The following is a 17753-nucleotide window of genomic DNA, read 5'->3' as shown; positions in this document are numbered from 1 at the left end:
AAAGTGCATTTACAGGTTCCTGATGTGACTGCTTCTACACAGAATCATTCTTTGTATGAGCATTTTGGGTCAGGCTGTGAATTTTCCTCTTCTTCTCCTTCCCACTAAAATCATTGAAATATATTCTGTCGGTCTTTCACATCAGAGGTGTAAATGGATTTCTTGAAAGTTTTTCTTCAGAATGGTAAAAGGCAATCACTTTACAACTTTGACTCCATTACGAGCTGCAACACAAAGCTACAAAGATACCACCCTAACTTTGAGAATACTCTGCTGCTGAGTGACCTTGCCTCCACAAGGGCAGATACTGTACATACTCTCTCTGTGCAAAGAAATGCTTGGGCAGAATCTCTGTATCTCTGTATGCTGCTTGTTTGATAGCACTTGCACAAGAAGCACAGTAGAGGGAAGAGCAGTCAAGTTTAAGTTTTGAGTATGGTTCTGTTTTACTGACGGCACTTTTGTGTGCCCTGTGGTGGAAATGAGATTATCCCATTTCCCCCCCTTATTTCTTAATGACACCAGCGTTGTATGGTCATAGTTCACATACTGCACAGATACTTATATTTGCTTTCGGAATTTAGGCGTTTCATTATACAGTACTGTAGTATTACAGTATTGAAACTGCAGTACTAAGGAAGAAGTTCTGAACAGCACTGGTGGTATTTGGCTACTGAGGAAACAGGCAAAGCAACATGACCTCTTAAAATATTTAGCTTTTAAAGCTTTTATACATAGACAGTGACCATTAGACAATGCATTTGAGTTCAGAAGAGATGCAGTTTTTAGTTATGCTGTGCAACTTTCAGCATACATTTGTTTATATTTTTAACAAAATGCAACCATCAAATGAATCCCCTGATATATAATTCTATATGTAGCAAAATATCTAGTTGGTTCCTAATTTTTTCATGTGCTTGGTTCTATATCACCCTACGTTTTCATGTACATCAAAGTTCAATAAGTTGCTGATAAAGGCTTCAGACACCTTGTAAAGACCTGCATTTTCTCCCAGGCTTTCCCTGACGCATAAAATCAGACCCTTTTATGTGTCTGAATCTTTCTGACTCCTGTTTGTATTTGTTTTTAGTGTCTTTTGCTTTGCTTTTTTATTGGTTTCAGGTTGTATCTGTGTTTTCATGATATTGTTTGTTTTTTATATTGCAAACCACTTAGAGATTTTAAAATATTAAGCTGTTTATAAATTCTCTGAGCCTCACTGGCTTGTTGTGAGGATAAGATGGGGGAAAGAGAAACTTTTCATATCAGACTAAGCTACTTAGTAGAAGAGTAGGACAAAAATGTTCTCTATGAAATAAATAAAGGTGCACAATTATTAATTGTGTTAAATATTTATATATGTTATAGTTAACAGTAACAAGTGCCCTTAGTTATCCAAGTGCCCTTTGCATTCATTGGTGAGAAAACTAGAGCAACTGAGTAGACTATTTAATCTGTGCATTTCTCCCTATATGTCCACAAATAGAAGGTCTGCATTCCAGCAGACTCTCTGAGGAGCCCAGGTCCCTACAGGCTCTCATGTGCCTCTGGCATGAAATACAAATAAATATATGGTCCAAAATAGAAAAGCCTGTGTCCTGAACTGGTGTAAGGAATCCAGATTTTTGTTATTTTTATTTCAGTTCATAGCCTGCCCTGTCCCAAAGGTCCATAGCAGCTAACAGCATGTGCATTTTATGTAGAGCCCTTGCCTCACCCTTCTTCACAACAAACTTGTGAATGGAGTTCATGAATATTTCCTTTTACAAGTGTGGAACTTAAAACTGAAAATGACATGTCAAGGTAAATCAGGGAAATATGGTAGAGCAGCGATTTAAACCCAGATCAAAGACTGTGGACCACTTTAGGTTTTGTTTAAACACATGCACACACATATATACAGATTAGTCCTTTTGTAATGCAGAAAATTGTAATGCAGAAAATTATACCTAATAGATATATTTTTTGGGGGGGAATAACCTTAGTTTTTAATGGAAGGGCTAAATAAGATCTTTGAATTAATATGCATTAAGTAGCAGGCTGTTTTATTAATTTATGATAAGTATTGAAGTATGACGGAGTGGGTGAAGTGAGAATTACCATTTGCTGCTGTGAAAATGATGCTTGTCATGTTATCTCCCAATCCTAAAGCGTTGTCTTAAGCTTTGTCTTCATGAGACTTAAAATCTTGTATTATGCCCAGTGATCAGCCTTAAACCTCTTTGCTGTCACTGAAGAAAACAAATCTTTTGCCTTTCTTTGCCTGGGGGATGTGGAGAGCTGAAGTGGTCCTATGTGACTAAATTAGATGAAAGACTTGCCTTCCCACCACGGAGACACAGAGTCTAATCAAGTGAAATGAGTTCTGAGATCTCCACTCACTTCCTAGAGGATATCAGTTTACATTACAAAATCACGCGACACCTAATTCATCACAGTTGATGCAGACTTTACTCGAGAGAGGGCCACAGCTCAGACGAGGATAGTAAACCACCTGTCCCCTCTGTGGAAGGTGTTGATTATTAAGGCAGTGGGAAGCAATGGTGGGAAGGGTCTTTTGACCTGTATTTTATGTATTTTACATAAAAGGAGAGGGAGATGTCAGACTTAAAAGTGGAAAGATTTATACTTTTAATTATAGTTAACATAGATCATTCCCACCCCTTCATCTACATATGAAGCTAAACTTTTTCTTTTCTTTTTTCCAATTTTTTAAATTAATTTTTCCACAATTATAACAAAATACAAAAAGTGAAAACAAAAACAAAAAGAAAGAAAGAAAAGAAACATACCAAAGGGAAAAAACCAGTACAACACATTACAAGAGAAATACAACCAAAACCACACCATAAAAAAGAAGAAAAAATAATCTTAATACTTTAAAACCCAACCTTGCTTACATATTGATTGACTTCCTCTAATCCCTCCCTTCTGAATTTCCTTGTATTTGAATGTAACAGCTTTCCAATATCATTATTAAACAACAATATTCCAATTATAATCAAATTTGTTCACTTTTCTTACTATTCTTAATCCCATTTATTTAATTGAATCCTAATTTAATCCTAGGCCTTTTTGGTACTTTCAAGTAGTTTCTAAGTTTTTTATATTACAATATTTATTCAAATAGTCCTTAAATTTCCTCCAATCTTCTTGGTATTCCTCTTTTCTCTGGTCGCGGATTCTTCCCGTCAGGTCAGCTCCGAAAAGTCCATCATCTTCATCTGCCAATCTTCCACTGTTGGTAATTCTTGTGTTTTCCAATTTTTGGCTAGTAAAATTTGAGCAGCCGTTGTGGCATACAAAAACAATTTAACATCTTTCTTGGGCAATTCCAAACCTGTTATTCCAAGTGAAGCTAAACTTTTTCTGTTTGTTGGCACAGAAGTGTTTTAAAGTTTTATACCAGTTCAGCATCACAAATCGTGGTTGTATGTTACGAGAAAAGTGACATTGCAGTGGCTTTGTAAATAAATGCCCAAATGTTTCTCAGGGTGATGTCTAATGTCTTCATGCTTCCATATTTGGTGTGGTGAAGAAAAACTAATCAACTTCTTGATTTCTTTCAGGGCATTGTGATAACTCCCTTGCTCCTGCTGCTTTTTGTGAGTATCTTAATACTGCTTTTCTTTCTGTCATCATCATAATCATCATCACATTGGCTGTTAAGTAGTGTCATATTGGATGTGGAAAAGGGGCCATTTTGAATGTTCCAGACTATTTTCAGTGATCAAAGTACACATGACTAGTTCTTGACAACTTTCTAAGTTGATATAAATAAAAATGTGTCATGGAAGCAGTTATCACCATGTGCTCATCTAGGTTAGCAGTTGCATTGATACCAAAACAAGGAGCAGCATTAAATGGGAAGTAACTTACTGGAAGATCTATCTTCTCCTATGTAGGCAGTATCTGCTCTAGATTTTGATTTGATTTGATTTCTTATACTCCTATGCTGCTTATCATTCAAATGAATCCCAAAGCAGTTTGCAAACAGTAAATAACAGTAACATGTTAGAATGTAATAAAACATCATAAATACAGCATGGATCGTACGTAATAATTAACAGATCATCAGTGAAATAATTACCTTCTTTATAACACTGTTAACAAAGCAACTAGTAAAAAATAAACTAGACATCACAATTAAAGCAAAAGTCATATGATTATCAATACATTATTTATAATTTATAAAACAATATTAGCAACGTTAACAAAATAGCAGGCAAAAAGAAGACTGTGAAGTTCTTACACACATACTCCACACCCCACACACATAATCTTTCACTCTGTTCTGCTCATTGAAATACACATAGAAATAATGCCTGTGCTAGCAACCCCCTCCTGAAGGTTCCTCTGGCTGGAGGTTGGGCAGCAGAGGTGAAACCAACCACCCTCTGATGGCAAACAGATTTGGGGGGACGCTTAAACAATATAATGGAAATGTAAGACTTGGCAGGATTTTGGTTTTGGAAGTAATGGGATAAGTATGCTTTATATCTGTATAACTGAAAAAAGAAGGAAAACATATTTGTGATTTTCAGGTTGCCATTTTTAAGTACAAGATAGGGAATCAATGAATATGTATTTCTCAATCCTTGCCTACTCTTTTGATTGAGATAAACAATAAACTTCATTGGAGATATTAAAACACAGAGAGAGAGAGCTAAAACGGTGAACAAGGGGTTTTTTGTGTTTATCAGGACTATTATCTTGTATGATGACAAATTGCTAAAGCCATTGGGGCTATTAACCAAATTTTGCTCACATTTACCTGCTGCTGGCCTTCAAATCAGGAGGCATATTTGCTCAACCATCCATTAGTTTGGTTGAATTATATTCCTAGAATGAAACCAAGAGACTTTATTCTGTGTTTCTCAAATGTCGTCCTTGTTGTTAGGTGCTCTGTATGTGACTTTGAAAGAGGGATTTCAGAGGACATTTAACAATAGATTTAATTATTATTTCAACCCTACTGAAATAAGTAGCTAATTCCACATTTGGTTTGCATGGCTGTAGTTGTGTAACAAGGGAGAAAGGAAATGACACAAAGAGAAAATCAGCTATGAATTATAACTTAGAAATCTCCAGAGAGGAAATTTTAGGTATGGTCCACTATATAGAAAATGTTTTTGTTTACCTGTGTTTAACCTAGAAGGGTTTAAATATCCTAGAAAAGGTTGTAATTTAGGGTTCCATATAGTGAACTGAAGTTCTACCCTTAGAAGAACTAAGTGAAATTTCTTTATGCATTGCTTAGCTCCCTCCATATATTTTTCTGGTTCACCTGACACTGACAATGCTGGGTAATCCAGCAAAATTGGAGCATAAAGTTAGATGAGACTGCCAATGCTCCCTCAGCATTTGACTGCACCAAATCCCCAGACCAAATGCAGCAATTAAGAAAAGAAATGTGGACGTTCTCTTCTGTCAAACTTGGTCACTTGCTCTGTCTTTGAACTAATGGAGGTGTGTTTCAGAATACATTAAGGGTAAAGGTAAAGGACCCCTGACAGTTAAGTCCAGTCTCAAACGACTCTGGGGTTGCAGCTCTCATCTTGCTTTACTGGCTGAGGGAGCCGGCAGTTTTTCCGGGTCATGTGGCCAGCATGACTCAGCTGCTTCTGGCGAAACCAGAGCAGCGCACGGAAATGCCGTTTACCTTCCCGCTGGAACAGTACCTATTTATCTACTTGCACTTTAACGTGCTTTCAAACTGCTAGGTTGGCAGGAGCTGGGACCGAACAACGGGAGCTCACCCTGTTGTGGGGATTTGAACAGCTGACCTTCCAATTGGCAAGCCCAAGGCTCAGTGGTTTATACCACAGTGCCACCCGCATCCCCCTCAGAATACATTACTTCCCTCTAAATCAAGAGAATGTTCTACTTAGTCCTGTTTGTAATTAGTGGCATATGTTGGTGGTGGGAGGCAGTATTCCTTTTGGAAAGCAAGCCCCATACCATGTCTCAAGGAAACAGTTTTGTCATTCCTGCTCACAGTTTTGCTCCTATTCTCAAACCACCTTAAGGTTGTCCGCATTGGTAAGATGTCAATCCATTGGAATTATTTTTTAAAACCTTGTTCCTAGTCCTCATATTAACACCTTTTTGCTATCTCCCCTCGTAATCACACGGTATGCCCCTAGCGCTGCCTTCTGCCCCTAACCGTGGCTTCAGTCTTGCCTCTTATATTGCATCCATCCCCTATTTCTATTTATCAAAATGAACTTAGAGATGCATGCAGACATGATTTTATGATATTTTCTGTTGTCTTGCACATAATGATTGAAAGGTGTAAGGAAAGCATGATGAGTGAAGTTTTATGTGAAAAAGAAGTTTTTTGAGAAATTATGCAATCTTTAAAATGGGAGAAATCATTAGCATGCAAATACATTGGTAGTTGTTATTATCATTATAAATTGCATTTTTGTGAAGTATGAAATCATTGAAGTGGCTCGTACAAGTTGTCAAAGTTCTTGCCTTTTTTGTTAGCTCCAGATTGTTTAATTGGAGCCTTCAGAGAATGTCTAGGCAGGTGATTCCAGGCCTGAGAAGCAGATGCAAGCACTCTATCCTCCCACTGGACATTAGGTATGGTGGCCAGGAGCTACCATACCAGATGAAACCTAGATACCCCCTGATCTCTCACTCTTGTCCACCAAACTCCATCTAAAGGCCAAATTAGGACAATCTGTTGCTTGTTGGGAAGAGTGTTTAACCTCTCCTGCCTCTGCTAATTCTCCTGCTCAAACCTCCTCAGTTCCATTTTCCTGCAACCGGGCTTCTTTGTTGTTTCAGAGCACCAGCTAGGGCTTTACAGGGAAGATTTGCAAGAATAAATTAGTGGGTAGGAATAGGATGAAACCCTTCCACCAATACTCTTCATTGGTGTTGTGAGGGTAGCAGGATATGTCTTGGTGCCATCTTAAAGACTTGACCACCTTCCTTCCTTGCAGGAAAAGGGGTGCTTAGACTGAGGGGATGGTGTGCTTTTGACTATGTAAGGAAAGTGAATGTCATGAGCAGGATATTTGTTTGTGCCAGGAGCATGTGTTGATGAGGTTATGTATGAGGGTTAATGAGTAAAAGGGAGATTGGTGTTATTTAACTACATTTTACTCAGAGTAGACCTATTGAAATTAATTAACATGACTAAATTAGGCCCATTCATTGAATACTGTCATATATGTATGTAAACTCCGTGAATTTCCATATTTTCTAGTAACAAAAACAATTATTATTTATTACTTGTATTTATATTTTGGTTTCCTGACCCAAAAAGGAGCCTAGAAGCAGACTTTTTAACTTTTACTTCCTATTCTGTACTGCTCTCTAAGGTTTCAAAGCAGCACAATATATGAGTATATATGAGTATATTAATCTGTATGTGTAATGTAGTAAGATAAGAACTTCTCCTTCTAGATAGGTTTACATTTATTGATTACAGTTTATATTTTGTGCTATTTGCACAAAATTTATTACTGGCAGCTTTTAATACTTCATACTGCTTTGCTTCCACATACTTGTTAATGTAAAATGAGTAATATGAAGTAACTTGTTAAAGAAATGCTGAAGTACACAAAGGGAAGAGTGAGCACTTACAATAAATTATACATTTTGCATAAATTATTAATTTTCTTAAATGAATGGTATTAAATGTAAGACAGTTTTGTATTTGAAAGAATACTGTGACCGAACTTAATATTTGATTAATTCCTTTCAAGAAAAATATTCAGGATTTATGTTACCTTAATGATGGGGTTTTTTGGGGTCTCGTGTAATTGTAACCTCACTTAAGAAACAGTATCTTCCAGCCTTTTCAATTTTAAAAGTCATCTGTGTGTCTAATTAAACTTTGTTAAAGTGTTACTGAGCCTTTGTTCCCAATTATACTCAGCTATATTTATATCTGTATGAAAATTTCTGAATAAGTGGACAGCCTAAAGAAAGTGATACCATTCATTCATATGGTAGAAAGAAAACATCTCTACTGTACTTAAAAATACTTTCCACATGGGATTAACCCATTCCAGTTGCTAATAGTGGATTTTGTTGACTCTCTTCTGTAGTACCTGACCCCTAGTACTTAATGTGAGCTATTGAGAATTGAAAATCAAGCCTTCCCCCATTCAAGGGCTAAACTCAAATGGCCCCATTTATGAATGACACATTGGGCAACATTTCAGCAGCATGCTGATAAAGTCTTGAATGTGTGCGGGGTTTTTTTAAGTGCTCACAATGCTTTGTATATCTGTCATGTAGTACTTCATTTATTTGAGTTCACTATCCTGTGTAATGTTAGTAGCACAATATTTTTGTATGAAGAGAAACTTTCCACTTCTTTGGCTTATCCCCTTTTCTTAATGCATTCACTCACTTTTATTGAAATTCTTTCATTTGTATCAGTCATTTTGACACTAATAAAGTGAATAGCGGGGTTTTCCACTCTCCTGGAACGAAGGCTGAGCTAGATTTCTAAACCTGTGAGGTAAGAGGGTAGTATATGACAACAGGGAAAGAGAAAGATGAATTGTAATGTACATTTAGTCAGCGTTTCAGCACAATTTTTGTTTGCATTTTTCTGTTACGTTGTAACTTAAGGCTGATTCTGCAAGGGTGAAAATAGGATGGTGAGTTCATATTTAGACTTGATTATTTAACCATAGACTCAAAAGCATTTGACATGCTACCTTTCACAATATATGTTCAGTCAGCCAAGCTCCTCCAGTGGGCTGGGGGGGGGGGCTGAGTGCATGTTGAGTGAGCTAAATAGACACATCTGAACATTCGCAACTGTCCTGAAACCCAACTAACAGAGTTGCATTCCTCTGGACCACTTCACTTAGATGTATTTTAGGAATATGTTACTAAGAATAATGTAAATCTGTCTGCTGAAAGAAGGACAGTGGGAAAATCTCCTGGGGTTTTTGTTGAACTGGAAGTTTGGATAGATTAAGTCAAATATATGAATGCTGTCCTATCACAAATGCAATAGGAAGCATTTGGAGATACTAGAGCAGCAGTATAAGGTACTGTTAGCAGCACATATTGTTCCAGTTTTTAGTTTCCAAGCAGTCACCAAGGACAGCATCCTGTAGGTCACACTGCAGTATTCTTACTTTTGAGTTTGCAAAGACCCTAATTACTCTCCTTTGGTCTGGGGTGACAAAAAGCAATACCTCCTTCTAACTAATTTAATGTTGGGAAAATGTATTCCTGGCACTGCCCGTTACTAGGCTAATAGGCATAGTGTTGGATCCACGGACATTTGAAGACTACAAACAGGAGCATCCTGGGAAAACATGGATATGGTGAATCTTCTTTTATTGCAATGCATTCCTGTGTATCCCAGGAACTTCCTTTTTCATGTTTTTTGCAGAACTAGCAGGTACCATTTGGTAGACATTCCTGTCTACACCTTTACTGAATTGTAGTTTTATGTTTAGTAAAGCATATTCTGCATCCCTGTAGTGAAATATCTTCACTCTCAGTTCTCTGTAGCAGACAAAAGCGCAATCAGATAATTTCCTTTATTCAAACATTTATACACAGGGCAATTGACAGCCAGTAGAAACCCATTTAAAACACTGAGTCATAAAACCAGCAAGATTATTAAAACAGCAGAGTTTAAAGGAAAGCGCCAACATTTGGAATGGTGTGTGCAGACAGGTTGTGGATTCCAGATAGTAGCTTAACCACTGTATCCTCTATTAGCTTGAATTCCTAGAGATGTTCCTAGTGTAGATTCTACAACCTCAATATGATTAGGAGGATGCAAGAACACAACCTGGCTTTCTTTTTTAAAAAAATGTTTACGCTCTGAGGAGCATAGCCCCGAGGACTGCCTCTGAAGTGGACTTAACGAAGTGGATGAGGGATTGCAATTTGGCACAACTGATATGAAGTGTTTCATCTGACTCCACTAATGCAATTGTGGCAGTTACAGATGCAGCATCTTCCTTGGAGAATACCACAGCTGTGATATTTGTCCTCTTTGCCAAAAAAGGAGAGAAATTGAACAGCTGGTCTGAGAGAGAAATAAGGGCCTGAAAGTTGATTGCCATCTGAGAACTCTAACAGGGCAAATCTATCCTTTCTTTTGGTGTTTTTGTTTTGTTTGTAAACTGGAATAGAGGTAAGGTCACAATTATTTTGCCAGCCATGGTTAAAACTAGTAGCAATGTTTTAGAAAAGCCTAAAAACTGGGGTACCCAAGAAGGTTTCAGGACATTTTCATCGTATTTCATTTTCTTTATATTTTGCTGAGAAGCATGACTTTATGTTTTATCCTGTAATCTGGGGGTAGGAGACTTGCTGCCCCCTAGATGCTAGATTTTTTACAACATCAGATTATGTATGTTCATTGTATGGCCTTGGATGGGAAGCCTCCTGATGTGGCTCTCCTGATGCAAACAACATGGGAGATAGGATGGCAACCTGCAGAACTTTGTTTAACATGGGTGGCTAACTTGAGGCACTCCATATGCTGTTGGACTCCAACTCCCATGAGCCTCAGCCAGCATAGCCAGTGATTAGGGATGATGGGAACTGCGTCTGAAAGGGCACAGATTCCCCATCACTAATATTAGTTGTGTAATCAGTATATAATACTTGCAAAATTAGAACATATACAGTGCAATCCAGTACCTGTCTACTCAGAAGTAAGCCACAGTGAGTTTACACACATAAGTACAGATTTATACAGATTTATGTTTTATATATCTAGACATTTAAACTCATTGGTAATTCGTTAGCAGTTAAAATTCCATATTAACATCATGCTTTTAATTTCTTTTACAGCTTGGATCCTCTTCCTCTGTGCCTTTCTCATCTATATTCTCACAACTGTTCATGACCGTTGTAGTTCCACTCATAATTGGACAGGTATGTTTTTAATATACATATATAATGTTTCTAAAGTCTTATGGACTGTAAAAGAGAGGAGTCTGACACTTTGAAAAAGGCCTCTGGATAGTGACATTTAATAACAGAGAGATGACACTGTAATGCTCCCTGAAGCCACATTGATTTTACTTGAGAATGAGCAGCTGTCCCTCACTTCCTGTGATGAATCTTTTACATATCTATCTAAAAAAAGTGTTTGGGAACATGAAGTAGGGGAAGAAAATGGTAATCTTGGTGTAAATGAGCTGTGAAAGTATCGTAAAGGTCTGCAAATGACTTGATTTAGAAAAAGTCTTCTTGATGAAGCTGCACAGCTAATTTTTTCAAATCAAATGTGGTTCATTGCATCTAAGCATGTGGTAAAGTAAAATAGATTATCCAAGAACTAGTTGTGCTTGCTAAAAGAAATTAAGCATTTCTGGTTATCATTTTTCATGTTTGTTTGTTTGTTTGTTTATATGTGTTATACATTCTTGTGTAAAAAACTAAGTTTGTAAGGGTATATAATGCATTTATTTATATTTTATTTGAGTATTTCTATACTGCATTTCAGGAACCTGCATGTGCATGCATAGATCCATCTTGGTCTCAGGGCATATGTCAAGACCCAAGCAATTTGTGTTGGCCTCCCAAGCTGAAAATTAGGATAAAAATACATACATGCTATTATTTTAAATAGTAGTGTATATATGGATTTTTGGGAGTATATTAAGATTCATGTTTTTGTACACAAAAAGTAAGATTAATATTAGGTTATACAGGCGACTCCCCACTTATGTGGGGTTCATGTTCTGGGGGCCCCCCATGCATAAGTGGGGATCACCCACTAAAAAGCCTCTAAACATCCGTTTTACCTGCTTTCCATGCTCTCCAGTACCTTTGCCTCTAGATTGCAAGAAAAAGCAGGGAACAATACATCTGAGCCCACTGTTGAGTGGGGTACTGGGCAGCAGCAAGAGCTCCCACCCGCCATTTTATATCCCATAAGTGTGGGTTTTTTTAAAAAAATGTAAACATTTATTTCTGGAGTTTGGGCTCATTGACATCTTCTTCAGGCCACAAGTCACAAGGATTTTCCAGCCTTCTCCCACCATTTCAGAATTTGAATTTATTTATTCCAGTTAAATCCAGTTAAGTATAAGCATCTAAATTTTGCCCTGGGACCCACTTTTTGTGTACTGCCTAAATACCATGTATTTCATACATAGATTTTTTCAGGAAAAATGTTTATCCTGTCATTTTTGAACTGTACTTGTGTTACAAGACTACAAATAGGCTACTGCATGTACTTTACAGATAAGTGTATACTAAGAGCCAGTCTGGCTACTTTAATAACATGCTTGCACATTATACATATATGTATGAAGTTACCAATTATATTAGTTGCATGACATGTTGATGTTCAGGTCTTTTGACTCTAAAGTCAGAACATATTTCAGCAGTTTAATAAGCTAGAAGTTAAAAGCACACATTCAGAATGTGTGTAATATTAAGCTCCCATATAAGGATCATATAGTTAAAATGATGATCAAACACAAAGTACCCAGTTAGATTAAGGCTGCATGTTTACATCACAAAAGGCAAATTTAAGCACCCTACCCCCCTTGCCCTCACTCTGAATAGAGGTGAAAGGGAGGCATGTCCCTGTTGCCAGGCAGCAGGATGACATTCCTTTTCTTTCTGTATTGCATTGGTAGTTTCACTGTCCACTGATGTTGCATCACCTCTAGTTCTTTATGTGACCTTTAGTGAAGGAATGGAAATTGAGGTGTGCATTTGAATGTGAATCCCCATATACCTTCTGCTGTATCAAGTTAACTCTACCCAGTTGGATTGAGAAATGTAGGCAGCCTCAGTATACTGATTCTCTACACTGACTCCCAACATGTACCCCAGGATTTTAGAGAGGAGTCTCCAAGCCACATCTGAAGATTCCAGTAATTGATTCTGGATCCTTCTGCATGCAGAGAATGTGCTGCATTGCTCCTAAGCTAAGGTTCATCCCCGTGTGTTCATCTTCAACACCTGCCCTTCAATACCCAGCCCTTTTACAAGCAGCTTAGTGGCCTTTCAGACAAATATTCATGTAGAAAAGGCTTTGTTGAAGATTTGTCTTGACCTTATATTATTTCAGTGCCAGATAGATCTGGGATGCAGTGTGCATGAGCCACAGTGATGTGCTGGAGCCAAATTTTCACAGTTCTGTGGTAAAATATTTCTGCATGATATAAAGCACTTTGTTCATCTGCCTCTAAGCCACATTGCCCTATTCCCCACCCCCAATACTGGGACTCTGGACAAAGATTGTGGCCTCTTTTGTTTGTGTTGTCTCATTCTAACAGGATTGTGACAGGTACCAGAAAAATGAGTACCATGACAGTATTTCCCTTCCCTTTTCTGCTGTCCTTCTCCCTTCTCTAGAACTAAGTGCTTGTGACAGACTTTTATTTTATGTTTTATTTTAAAGAGTGATTTATGATTAAAAGTTAATGAAATAGAATTTTCACAGTGCTTTTATTATATTCTACCAGTTTGAACATTTTTCAAAGCAGCACACCAAAACCCACTGTTCTCTATGAATAAATAATAAAAGCCATGTCTGTACATTATCATTCATGCATTCTGTAGTTGCCCACTGGTGATTTGTTTGCCAGCCTGAAGTGGGCGCTTCATATTAAACTGTCCTTAACTAAAACTCAAATTAGTTATTACAATTGCACCGATTTAAAATGTAAATATATAGATATATGTAATTGAATTCTACTTTGTAAGCTCACTGGGTTGCTCTCTTGAGATATAGTGATTCTGCCAGTGAACTGTACAAGTGGATTTTGCAGGTGGAGTGGTCTAATCTGTCCCCAAAACATTGCTCAAGCAGGAAGCAAATAGTAATTATTATTTATATTTGTTGTTGCTTTCCTCACAAAAGCATCCAGTTAAAACAAATGCAAGCAATAAAAACTATAACTAATAAAATCTATAGAGATAAGAAAACAAGGGCCAAAAGTCTGGATAAAGAGAAGAGTCTTTGCTTGGCTTTTAAAAATAGAGACAGATCATGCAAGGTATTCCTCCTTGGGAAGAACAACCCATAAGCAAGGAACTGCCACTGGAAAAGCTCATTTTCATGCCTCAGATGGTGATTGCAGGGTCTGGGGATAGGTAGTCCTTGGGGGAATTAGGGTCCTGAGATGCATAAGGATTTAAATGTCAAACCCAACATTTTGAATTGAGCCTAGAAACTAAATGGTAGCCAATGCAATTGTGCCAGAATTGCTGCTATATGATCAGAGTGTCCTGTCCTGATCATCAATCTGCTTGCTGAATTCTGAACCAGCTGCAGTTTCTAAACTGCCTCCAAAGGCAGCCCCATGTAGAATACATTGTAGTAGTCCATCCTAGAGGTTACCAGAGGGTAGACAACAGAAGTTAGGCACAACTGGCCACTAGCAGAAGTTGATGGCACTCCATGCCACTGAGGGAACTTGAGCCTTAAGCAACTCTAATGGATCCAGAAGTATCTCAAGTTACGTATTTGCTCCTTCAGAGGGAGTATAACCACATCCCAAGCTGGCCCCATCTCACCCCTCTGGTCCAGGGAACCACCCGCAAACTGTTCCTCAGTTTTGTCAGCATAAAGCTTCAGTTTATTAGCTCTCATCCAGTCAATTCCTGAGGCAAAGCAAACTTTCCAGCACATCCACTGGCACACCTGCAGATGTAAAGGAGAAGTAGAGCTGTGTGTCATCAGCATATTACAGACAATGTAGTCCAAAATGCTGGATGGCCCCACTCAGCATTTTCATGGAGATGTTAAACAGTGTGGGGGATAAAATTACACCCTGCGGAATTCCACACTGAATGCTACATGGCACCAAACAGTATTATTCAGGCACAACCACCTGAAAATTACCATCCAAGTAGGACTGGAACCACTGTAGAGCAGTGCCACTCAACCCAACTTAGCTGTTTCAGACGAATACCATGGTCAAAGGTATTGAAAACCGCTGAGAGATTGAGAAGAGTTAACAGGAACACACTCACCCTGCTTCTTTCCCAGTATTGCTCACTATTCAGTTTCCATATTGAAGTCAACTGAAATGGATCCCAACTGAAATGGATCTAGAAAGCTGGTTTCATCCAAGAGAGCCTGGATCTGTTCCACAACCATTGCTCAGAGACCTTGCCCAAGAAGGGAAGATTAGCAACTGGTTATTAATTATTTAGATTGTCTGAATAAAATAAGAATTTCTTAAGGGTTGGTCTTACCACAGCCTCCTTTAAGCAGGCAGAGACCACCCAATCACCATCCTGGCCAAGGCTGACCCCTCTCTTACAGGTTGTCACCCAGACTGAACCAAGCACCTTGACCATGTCCTTGGGCTGTACTAACAGAAACTCATCCCACCACTAGGACTGGACAGACACTTCTTGAGATGTATCTGCTTTAACAGTGGAGTCAAGGTCTTGGCAAATGCAAGCAATTTTATATCCATCTTGCTCACCCACTCAGGTCTTGGTGATACAGACCGGGTCAGCCTTCTTACCCACAATCAAATCATGGTTAGGAAAAATCTTATTCAAATTCAATCTGGCGTTCAACAGTAATAGCTGCAAACCTGAAGGTTGGCTGATAGGACAGCCACCATTCTTCAAGCTGGAGAGGGGCCTGGCACACTGATTGTCTATTCTGTGTCACCTGGCCTGTGCCTCCTCTCACTCTATATCTACCCTTGCTCAGAATCACTGTATTTGCTCTTTCCCCAGCTGATCTCGTCCCAGGCATATCTTTTCCTCACTCCCCAAAACTGAGTGCCATAAAACACCTCTGAGCAAGTTACAATTAGACAACAACCACCCAAAAGATAAAGTAGCTAGAAAGCATCAGCTACGAATTCCCCCTTTTAAGAGCAGTTTTCCATGGGAAATTGAAAAAGGAAAACCAGTGATAATTTACTCAAGCAAGAACTAGGTTGATTTTATGAACAGGCTTTCAGGCTACAGTCCTGTGCACACTGAACTTGGTGGAACTTCCTTCTGACTTGTGCATAGGCTTGCCCTTTCAATATAGTTTGGCATTTAAAGTAAATAAAGCTACAGCATTTCTTAAGAAACATTTTAAACTAGAATGTAACTTTAATCCATATAGAAATGGCCCTGTTTACAGCTAAACTTCAGCTGAATTTCAGGAAGAAGCAGCAATCTTCTGGGAGGCCAACACTGTTGAAAAGCTGTTCAGAAAAATTGAGATGACAGATTAACAGCATTCATGCCATAGTTCACTCTTATCTGACACTTGACTTTAACTACAGACAGATGAATTCTTGATAGGAAGGTAAACAAAGGAAAATATAATATACAGCACCCTAAAAATGTCATGAAAGGTTTGTTTTATGGTATTGAATTGCAGTGTTTTTAACATTTAAAAATAGAAGTTTGAAAATGCCCTTCAGATTGTTTAGGGAATTTTAATAAAATGCAAGAGCTTGTGTAACACTCATCTAAAACTAAATAGAACACAATATTGTGATTTGCATCCTGCTCATTGAACAAGATGTTATTCATAAACACACACATTAATGTATATGATGTTTAGAGACTGAGATTTAAAGAAGCAATACGCTAAAGAAAAAATAACAAAATCAAAGCAGAGAACATTTGAAGAGGCACATTTTGACATCCGTCTTTTTGGAAAGTACATTGCTACATCAGAATATTAATAGTCAATAAAGGAAATTATATTTAAAACCTTGCATTGTTTTGTGATCTTTTTCACATTTCTTCAAAGAAGAGAGCACTTGAGTCATAAGTGTTTCTTTGGGATGCTCAAAGAAAAGGGATTTTGTAGATCAAAGTGGCTGGGAAGTAGCAGTCAGCAAAGGCAGCAGTTCAAAAGTAGAATCAGTTCAGAGCACAGATCCAACAAGCTCAGAACCGTTATAGGGTATTCTATCCTATCCAGGCACTAATTGCCAATGAACTCACATCTGATTTTTATTAAGCTCCTATTTGGCCCTTTAAAAAATAAATAAAGGAGATTTGGAGGACCTCCCATGTAATTAACTTAGATCAAATTTACCTTAGCATTTTCTTCCTATAGTGTCATTATTAGAATCACCACTGCAGTTGTACCAAGTGTTGTAAGTTCAATGGAAGATATATAGCATTTGCAGGCAACCCTGAATGCAGTACATACAGTTCTAGATTCAGAAGTTCTTGAGGCCCGACTATGTGTTGCATGGAAGTAAGTGTAATTGAACCGTGATAACCCTTTTATTTTAGGAAATGCTTTTTCAGTAGCAATTTCAGGTAGGGAACTGACATGAGAGGAAAGGACTAAGCACGCCACACACTCAGTTCTCTGCTTCAGATTACCACTTCCTGAAGTGCTTTTTCCTTAAATAAAAGGGCTGCAGTGGTTCAATTACGTGCGTTTGCATCATGTAATGTGTAGTTATATCCTCAGATAGAAACAGGTGGATAGACCATCTTTTTCAAGTGTGATGTTGGAAAGGTGGCATATGAAAAATGTAACTAAATCCATAATAGATAACTGCAGCAATCTTGACACTCTCTTGCTCAGTGGCCTCAGATGCCTTTGTACGACGGACCATACACCCACCTTTACTTGCTGCAATAGATAGGTAGCCGTGTTGGTCTGCCATAGTCAAAATAAAAAAATTCCTTCCAGTAGCACCTTAAAGACCAACTAAGTTAGTTCTTGGTATGAGCTTTCGTGTGCATGCACACTTCTTCAGATACTGCAATAGAGTATGACATGGGCATAACTTTTCTTTCTTGGAAAGGCTCATACTATTTGTTTTCTTGTTTGGGCCAAACCATGTTTG

At 38.0% G+C, this 17753-nt stretch overlaps 1 protein-coding gene across 4 annotated transcripts in view; it reads left to right on the top strand.

Annotated features, from left to right (window-relative positions):
• The window catches only part of SLC10A7 (solute carrier family 10 member 7), a 121260-nt gene that overhangs the window by 73343 nt on the left and 30164 nt on the right, over nt 1-17753 (top strand). For 2 of the 4 annotated variants that reach the window (XM_082237732.1, XM_082237729.1), the window contains exons 6-7: nt 3570-3605; nt 10801-10884. In XM_082237732.1, coding sequence (XP_082093858.1) covers nt 3570-3605; nt 10801-10884 — 120 coding nt within the window. The remainder of the gene's footprint in view (nt 1-3569; nt 3606-10800; nt 10885-17753) is intronic. The other 2 variants (XM_082237733.1, XM_082237731.1) reach the window with 1 other exon arrangement.

The sequence above is a fragment of the Podarcis vaucheri genome, assembly GCF_965113315.1.
Source record: "Podarcis vaucheri genome assembly, chromosome: 9".
NCBI classification, from domain to species: domain Eukaryota; kingdom Metazoa; phylum Chordata; class Lepidosauria; order Squamata; family Lacertidae; genus Podarcis; species Podarcis vaucheri.
Note: the sequence above shows the minus strand (reverse complement) of the source record. Positions and strands in the feature narration are given on the sequence as shown.